Source organism: Lathyrus oleraceus, chromosome 7 (assembly GCF_024323335.1).
Source record: "Lathyrus oleraceus cultivar Zhongwan6 chromosome 7, CAAS_Psat_ZW6_1.0, whole genome shotgun sequence".
Taxonomy (NCBI): Eukaryota; Viridiplantae; Streptophyta; class Magnoliopsida; order Fabales; family Fabaceae; genus Lathyrus; species Lathyrus oleraceus.
Genome location: NC_066585.1, coordinates 237,238,001 through 237,247,674, shown reverse-complemented (window position 1 = coordinate 237,247,674; position 9,674 = coordinate 237,238,001). Strand labels below are relative to the sequence as shown.

At 31.1% G+C, this 9,674-nt stretch overlaps 2 protein-coding genes across 2 annotated transcripts; both read left to right on the top strand.

The window, feature by feature from the left end:
- Positions 1 to 4,074: 4,074 nt before the first annotated feature.
- Positions 4,075 to 5,232, top strand: LOC127103155 (uncharacterized). The gene has a single exon (XM_051040433.1). The coding sequence runs from the start codon at positions 4,075 to 4,077 to the stop codon at positions 5,230 to 5,232; it is 1,158 nt and encodes a 385-aa protein (XP_050896390.1).
- Positions 5,233 to 5,289: 57 nt separating this feature from the next.
- Positions 5,290 to 6,570, top strand: LOC127103154 (uncharacterized). Its single transcript, XM_051040432.1, has one exon. It carries the CDS (start codon positions 5,290 to 5,292, stop codon positions 6,568 to 6,570), a length of 1,281 nt encoding a protein of 426 aa, XP_050896389.1.
- Positions 6,571 to 9,674: the final 3,104 nt, after the last annotated feature.

Sequence of the window (9,674 nt, the reverse complement as noted above, 5' to 3'; positions counted from 1 at the left end):
TTTCCCTTGAACTTTATGTTACCCCCAAGTTGTAGGGAAAACCCTTATGGTGTGCCAACTGCAATAATGGAAGACCTACAAACCAGTGCACCCACATATGCAGATAACACAATGGTTGTTGCGTCCCCTATTAATCCATACTTAGCATCTGGATCCGCTATTAGAAATCTTGATCGAATGGTGAGAACACCAAGAGGGTTAGGGTATAACCCTTCAGGTATGCCATCCCTAACTACTGGATATCTTCAGTCTCTGAGGCAATATATGGATGGGAGTAATCATGAAATGGTCAACATGCTCAGACACAAAATATGCATAGTATTAAATCCTCCAATTCAGAACACTAATCATAGTTACCAGCAATCGTCACACCAAATCGGTCGAATTGCTGACTTCTTTGATGTGCCTCAAGCGCCTATTCTGTAGATACCACAGGGTAGTCGAAGGCAATGTAGGCCAAAATGGCCCTGAGGTAGTGTTAGTACATAGAAACCAAGACGTTGACCAAATAGTTAGAAATGTCCAACAAAACAATTTTGGGGGGCAAAATATCATAACTAATGTGTTCGAATAAATTTTGGCCCAAAATGGCCTTTACGTTGGCCTTCATAGGCTAAATTACGTCTCTTCATTTTTAGAGTATGTGCTGCAAACTGAACTTCCAAGAGGTTGGAAAGTTCCTATGTTCACCAAGTTTATAGGCGATGCTAGTGAATCCACAGTCGAGCATATTGCTACATATCAGACTGAGGTTGGTGATATGGAAAACAATGAGAACCTTAGGATGAAATATTTCCCCAAGTCTCTACCTAAAAATGATTTCACATGGTTTACCACATTCCCTACACACTCCATATGTAATTGGAATCAAATAGAGAGAGTTTTTCACGAACAATTCTATATGGGGAAATCCAAGAGTAGCATGAAGGATTTGCATAGTGTGAAGTGAAAGTTCACCGAATTAGTTGAGGATTATCTATATAGATTTAGGTCGTTGAAAGCTAGGTGTTTTACCCAAGTGCTTGAACATGAGTTAGTCGAAATGGCGACATAAGGGTTAGACTATTCCATTAGGAAGAAGTTGGATACCCAAAATTTAAGAAACATGGCCTAATTGGCAGACAGGGTTCGACAAGTCGAACGTTTGAAATCTGAGAACACTAGGTCGAACAAATATAATAAAAAGGAAAAAGTTGCTTATGTCGAAGTTGACGAAGATGATCATGAATCAAACATATCTTATGAAGATAACGAAGAAAGTGAGGTCAATGTGGTGGAGTTAAATATAAGACCTTCATATGTTTGTAAGTCGATAAGACCTTCGAATGGGAAAAACCCCATTTAACCTAACAAGTCCATTATTCTCTTCTTTTGTTACCTAATTCTTGAGCAAGTCCATTATTCTCTTCTTTTGTTACCTCATTGATCCCATCGAATTCTATGGGCAAAACAGAAACAACATTGTAGATAACATCGAAATCATTTTTTGATCTAGAGCCGAAATTGTCTATCTGCATCTCGTCATGTTCATTTTGAAAGGGATCCTTACCATTTTGTATAAATATTTTTAGAAAAGGAGGATAAATTATTTTCCTCATGGTCTTCTTTCCCATTCAATCCACAGTTAGTGTTGATGATTTTCCATTATTACTAAACTCGACAACCACCTTGGTCGCCTTCTTTTTCCTTTGGCACCATCTCCATTGAGTTCTAGTCATTGGCATTTTACCCAATTAATTTATAGAACCATAAGATTAGTTCTTCAAAATAAGAGAATTGTACTGATAAGAAGAACTAATGCCAACTTTGACTACCCTTAACTTTTGTTGATCAAAGTTTGGTCTGACTACAGGCCGAATCCACTCACTAGAAGGAACAACATCAAATGGAACATAAGCCTTCCTTTGACCTCCCTTCATATTATCGCAGCGGGAAAAATTACAGAGTCGCCACCATATTTTATTCATTCCCAAGGAATAGGGAAATAATGAGAAAAGCCTAAAGGAAAGGGATAAGATGGTCATTGCAACCGAACATGGGTCTGTGAGTCTGTTAAGTGAGGGGAAGGTATTAGGCACCCTTCACCTCCGTTGTACTCAACGAGAACCTCCTAAAGTTTTAAGGATTTATTTTTTGTTAAGGGAATTTGCTTTATTCTTATTCTTGATTTTATTTATTTACAAAGAGAGGGACATGTACAAAAGGATAAAATGGGAAAATAGCTAGTTTTAGGTTAGGGGACTCTCCTTGGTTTCGCAATCTTGTGCCTACGTATTTCTCATTGAGTGATGAAAAAATAAGATTCGTCATAGTCCATATTTGTTTAGTTAGTTAATTTTATGGAATGGTATAAGGTACCTTCTAGCGATAAACGTATGCTTGTAATTTGCTCGCACAATAGATGTTTAGGCTTGTTTCTTGTTCGTATTTAAGAGACTGAATCGTTCCTTTTTGAAAAGAAGTCTTGGTTTGAATTAAGTTACTAAAAAAAAGTTTTTGATTGGTTAGTTGGGTCGGTAGGATAAGAGAAAGTATTTTTGTTGTATTTTGGATTAATGAGAAGATAAACCTAAATTAAAATAAAAGAGATTTTTTTATCATTTTTGAATTAAAAACTTAAGGGATATATTTTGTATTTTTTTTATTAATTAAATATCCAATAAATATATTTTTTGTGTTTTGTATTTTTATTTTTAAGCACAGTATTGTTTAGGACTTTTGCAAGATACAGTTTCGGATTCGAGTCGGTTTCTAATTTAGTTCTGGATGATTTTGGCCCTTCTCGGTTTTGGCTTTAACTAGGTGTATTTTGATTCCACTTGGTATGTTGTGGATTATATACAATGTGTGGTTTTGTATTTTTCAGGTTTGGTTTGGTTTTGGTACAATGTGGTTTTTTTGAGTTTGATTGTTTTAAACAAATGTATAGTTTACAAGTTTAATGACAAAATAAAAATGAACTTCACATATATAAATCTTTTTTGTATTTATTTTGAAGTAAATATAGTAGAATTCACAATATATGCATAAAATTTAAATGGGAGAAAGTATGGCAAAGAACTAACCTGATGGAATTCAAGATTCCGACGACGTTGTAGAGTATCCCGTGCGTTTCTCCGACGAGCTTGAATGGTCGAAGTAACCACGACTCTCAGGGTCAGTTCTTTTCCTGTGCAAGTTGTGCAGTAGCACAGGGTCTCACTTTATTTGGGGCCTCAAATTAACTATTATTAGTGAATATAAAAAAATTAATAAATAAAAATATTTTTGTATCACATATAATAAATAAAATATTAAATGCTGAAAAATAAGATATTTAGAAACCAAACGTTTTTTTCTCCTTTCTCACACGTTCTCACTTCTCTCTCCTCTCAAACGTTATTCTCTTCTCTCTTTCTCTGTATCAATAGTAATTTTAGATTTATTTTAAATTTTAGGGTGAAATCCTATTTTAGTTCTTGTATCAATATTGATTTTAGATTTTAGATTTTAGATTTTAGGTTGGAAATGAGGGTAACTTGTGTTCTTTATAAAATTATAATATATAAATAAATAAAATTTTAGGGTGAAATGGGATACTAATATATTGTATATACTACTCAGTAGTATCAAAATTTAAAACGAGAATACTATTGGTATTGGTGACGACTTTTATACCTACTTTTTCTCATAAGACCAAATTGCAATTTGAAATCTTTCAAAGCAAAATTAGTATGTATTAGTATTGATATTTTTTATGATTAATTTATAATTTATTTAATTAAATGTAATTTATTTTCTTACTATTAATTTATAGTTTGCTTTTAATTTATAATTATTAATTTTTTATGGTACTATATTAGAGAAGAACACAACATAATAAAATATAATTGAATATTAATTAAAGTCTTTTCTCCATGATTTAACTATTAATATTTTTTGATGATTAATTTATAATTTCTTTTATTTAATGTAATTGATTTTTTTTGTTATTGATGTAGGAACACAATTTCACAACAGGATAATTAGTAGATCATCGATGGACACAAAAGACATTGTGAGAAATTTCAGGTTTTTCTTATTATGTCTCCTAAGATGCCTCCTAAGAATAGAAAATTTGAATGTGGATATGATAAACGTAAGAAAAAGAAAAAAATTGAAGAGTTAATTCAATCTCAAGTAGGAGCGCTTGATAAATTTTTAATCAAAGAACCACAAGTTTCAAATGAAAGTCGTTATGTTGATAATATTGATAGTTTGTCTATTGAAAATGATAATCTTGATAGTGTGTCCATTGAAAATGATAATCTTAATAGTGTGCCAATTAAAAATGATAATCTTGATAGTGTGCCAATTGTTGATGAAGTTAATAATGATGATGATGCCGATGATGATGATAATGTTGATTATGATATATTTGATCCAAGAAATTGGGATCGTCTTCAACCTAATCTGATTGATTTATTAGTTATGAAAGATCCTAAAAGAGATAATTATATTGTGAAGGGTCCTAGAGATAGTTTGAATAGACGTTTTACGGCTAATTTGTATACTAGAGCTTTAACAAATGGAGAGGTGTGTGATAGAGATTGGCTTGTTTATTCGAAAGAGCTTGATAGAGTATTTTATTTTTGTTGTGAAGTTTTTTTAAATGGGATTGTTAGGGGACAATTAACAAATGAGGGTTATAGTGATTGGGTACATGTTGCTGAAAGAATTAAAGAGCACGAGTTAGGCATGGAACATGTTAAAAATATGACTACTTGGTATGAGTATCGCAAAAGGCTGCAAAAATTTGAGAAAGAAAATGATCACTGGAAAAATGTTTTAAAAAGAGTTATTTCAATAGTGAAATTTCTTGCTAAACATAATTTAGCCTTTCGTGGTTCTAAGGAGAAATTGTACGAAGATAGCAATGGAAACTTTTTGGGTTTGATTGAAATGTTAGCTGAATTTGACCCAATCATCCAAGAACATGTTAGACGTGTTACAACTCAAAAAGTTCATATTCATTATCTTGGGCATAACATACAGAATGAGTTGATTTCATTGCTTGGTTATACGATTAAAATTGAAATCATTAGAAAAATCAAACAAGCAAAGTATTTTTCAGTGATACTTGATTGTACTCCTGATGTTAGTCACCAAGAGCAGATGTCTTTGATAATAAGATATGTGGATATTTCTTCAGCTTCTGTTAGTATTGAGGAATCATTTTTAGGATTTTTGAATGTGAATGATACAAGTGGTTAGGGGCTTTTTGATGTTTTACAAAATGAATTGAAAGAACTTGGTCTCGACCTATTTGACATGAGAGGGCAAGATTATGATAATGGGTCCAATATGAAAGGAAAACACCAAGGTGTGCAAAAGAGATTTTTAGACATAAATCTGAGAGCCTTTTATACTCCTTGTGGTTGTCATAGTCTTAATTTGGCACTGTGTGATATGGATAACTCTTGTATTAAAGCTAGAAATTTTTTTGAAGTTGTTCAACGCATTTATACAATTTTTGCCAATTCTACTAAGAGATGGCAAATTTTGAAAGATAATGTAAAAGGGTTGACTCCAAAATCATTGTCATTCACTCATTGGGAGAGTCGTGTAGAAAGTGTCAAAGCTATAAGAACTCAAATGTTAGAATTTACAGAAGCTTTGCTTGAAGTGTCAGAAAATGATCTTGATCCTAAAATACAAAATGAAGTTAAATCCTTAGCAACAAATGGGTTTGGTGATTTTGAGTTTTTGATGGCTATAATTATTTGGTTTGAAATATTATCTGCAATTAATTATGTTAGCAAACTTTTACAGGAAAAGGATATGCTTATTGATGTTGCTATGCAAAAAATTAAGGGGTTGATTTCGTATTTTGAGGGATATAGAGAAATAGGTTTTTATAAGGTATTGATTAACGCTAAGGAAATTGCGGTGGAATTGAATATTGCCCCAATATTTCCTCAAAGGCGTATAATTAAAAGAAAAAGGCAATTTGATGAGAATTTGAATATCCCATCAGTCGAGCTATCAGAAGAAGAATCATTCAGGGTTAATTATTTTCTTTACCTTATTGATCAAGCTGTTGTTTCTCTTAATAAGAGGTTTGAGCAATACCAAGAGTATGAAAGTATTTTTGGTTTCTTGTTTACTTCTCACAAGTTACAATCATTAGATGATGCAACTTTGAAGTCTTGTTGTACTAACTTTGAGCAGGCATTGAAACATAATGAGCAATCTGATATTGATGGGAATGAATTTTTTGCAGAGTTGAAGTTACTAAGAGAAATGTTGCCTGAAGAAACCATAAGACCTACTGATATATTATTATTTTTAAAAGGCTTCGATTGTTTTCCTAATACAATTATTGCATATAGAATCTTATTGACTATTCATGTGACAGTTGCTTCTACAGAAAGAAATTTTTCAAAATTGAAGTTGTTAAAAACTTACTTGCGGTCTACCATGTCACAAGAAAGGCTTAATGGATTGGCATTAATAGCTATTGAAAATGATATTTTGGAGATAATAAAATATGAAGACTTAGTTGACGATTTTGCTTCAAAAAGTGTTCGTAGGAAGGCTCTTTTTATGTAGTTAGATAATTTAAGTTGTAAGAAATGGTGTTAGTAGTTTAAACAATACCTTTGAACTTTTTGGTACTTCATTTGGTTAATATATAATTTTATCTTTTGTTTGTCATTTTTAATCATTAAAATTATATATATATATATATATATATATATATATATATATATATATATATATATATATATATATATATATATATATATATATATATATATATATATATATATATATAAGCCAATTTTTAAAATTAGAACAGGACCTCTGAATTGATTGGGCCGACCCTAACGACTCTTTCTTTTCTGCTACAGCGAAGTGTGAATGATGGTGACAAAACTTTCGAGAAAAGACTTAGGATTGGATAAGAATTGTTTTTGGTGTGAAAATAATTCTCCTAATGTTTGGGATTTTTTTTACTACTATGAAAGTTGTAGAATTTTTGTGTATATCTTTATCGTCTTTCATCTGTGTAGTTCATCCCAATTTACAATGAGAGCAAAAATATATTTGTAATTAAGGTTAGTCGATTTTTATTTAAAGTTGTGATTTTTACCTGTTTTATTTTGTGAATGTTTGAATGAGATTCAAATTAATTTTAAATGAGGATTTGAGTTGAAATATTTGTCTTGAATGAGATTGAATTTTCATTTGATTTTCTTCTTAAAAAATAGTGTTTCACCACACATATATTTCTTTTGCTTTTTTCTCTAATAATTATAATTTATTATAATAATACTAATAATATATCACTAATAATAATAAGAAATAATAGTAATGAAAATATTAATAATGATAACCATAAAATAATAATGCTAAAAAATATATATAGAAATAAAAAAAAGATAGAATTAAAAAAAAGTACGATCAAAAGAAAAGGGTGGGATCTCATAATAAATAATATTATTTTACTTTATTTTTCAAAACAATGATAAAAAATAATATTTTTCCTTTTCCTAATAATCATCTAATTAGTAGTAACTTAATAGAAATAAATAAGAGCAAATATTTTTATTCCTTTGGATGGTAATAATAACTAATAGCAATATTTAAGGATTTTGAAATGTTTGATTTAAATAGCATAATAATAATAATAATAATAATAATAATAATAATAATAATAATAATAATGAATGATTTTTTTTAAGTTTTTTATTCTTTTTTGGATAAAAATGCATTAAACAAATAAAATATTAATTATTTAAAAAATGGTTAGTAAAAAAGCGAAAATTAAAAAAAAAACAATTTTTTTTAATATAATAAAGGTAAAAGAAAAAAGAGAAAAAACTCTAAAAATGGGGAAAGTGTGATTCAAACCCGAGACCTCATGCTTGTACCTCCTTGAATTCTCACTTCACTATCAAATGGGTTATCCCATTCATTTGAAATATAGTGTAACTGAAACCCATATAGTTGTAAAATGCTTTGACAAAATTAGGGTATGACACATATATGTAGGCTCATAGTATTTTTCGTAAGGGACTCCTCTCTTGTCAAAAGAAAATTGTGGCATCCTGTCACTCAAATAATTCCTCTTCCATTTTTCATGTTTTACATTTTTGAGGTCTTTAGTGGCATCATTGTCAAACAAAACATTGACAACATGGGCATAACATCACCTCAGAGCCCTTGAGTTTACACATGTTCAAAAGATAAATCAGTTCCCCCTCCGCCTTTAGGTAGACCAATTTCACCTTCTCAATATAATCTGACATTGTCACCCCTTTGACCTTTACATTGAGACCTTCAGTAGCCTCAACCATCATAATTTCTACCTGTACAATCAGATTTGCTTCTTGAACCAATAGTGGGTATGAGTCAATTCTCATTGGTGGCTTTTGTTTGTCCTGAAGTTTCAGCCTATCATCCTTGAGAGCAATTTGCACCAAATCCATGAAAACAACACATTGAGACATTTTATGACCAAGAAAGTTATGATATTTACAAAAACCTTTTTTCTTCCTTTGTTCAAATGATGTCGTCTTTAGGCCTGTTGGCACTATGATTTGACCATCCGTAACTAGAAAGTCAAATATCTCATCACATTTAGTTATGTCAAATGTATAGATTTTTGTAGTTAACTTTTCATTTTTATTGGGTTCGGCAGGATTTTTCCCATTTGAAGATCTTAGAACCTTGCAAACATATGGAAGCTTTGGTTATAGGTTAATCTCACTTTCTTTGACACATTCAAGAACTATGTCAATCTCTTGATTGTTTTCGTCTATTTTGACATAGGTAACTTTCTCTTTCCTAGGGTGTCAATTTTCTCTAGCCTTTTCAGCCTTCAACTATTCGACTTGTTAATCCATGTTTTCTAATTGGGCCATGCCCATTAGGTATTGGATATCTAACTTATTCCTAATTGAATAATCTATGCCACCTATAGCCATTTTGACTAACTCATGCTCAGGAACTTGAGTAAAACATCTCGCCTTCATTAACCTAAACCTATTGAGATTGTCATCTATCGACTCATATAATTTTCTCTTCACACTGACTAATTCTTTCAGGCTAATCTTTGAATGATCCATATAGAATTGCTCATGGAATAATATTTCTAGTTGATTCCAATTATATATGGAGTATGGAGGAAGGGTGGTGAACCATGTGAAAGCGCTTTTAGTTAAGGAGTTTGGGAAATATTCCATTTTTAAGTTTTCATTATTGGTTAAATCACCCATCTTTGATTGATAGCAAGCAATATGCTCGATAGTAGATTCACTAGTATCACCTACAAACGTAGTAAACTTAGGGATTTTCCAACCCTTTGGAAGTTCAACTTGAAATACATACTTAGACAAAGCAGAAACAAAATTTTGTCTATGAAGACCAACATTAAGACCATTTTGGGCTAAGATCTGTTCAACCACATTGGCTATATTATTTTTCCCCTTAAAATTGTTTTGTTGGATGCCTCTAACCACTTAGTCTGCATCTTGGTTTCTATTGACAAATACTACTTTTGTGTCATTTCGACCTAAATCCTCTTCGACTACCTTGGGTATGGGTTATTCGATCTGTTGGGGTACAACCCTTTGTTCCACCGATTTATTAAGAAAACCTTCATTGTTTACAACTCACAAGTTTTTAATTTCCCTAGCTACTTGAATTTG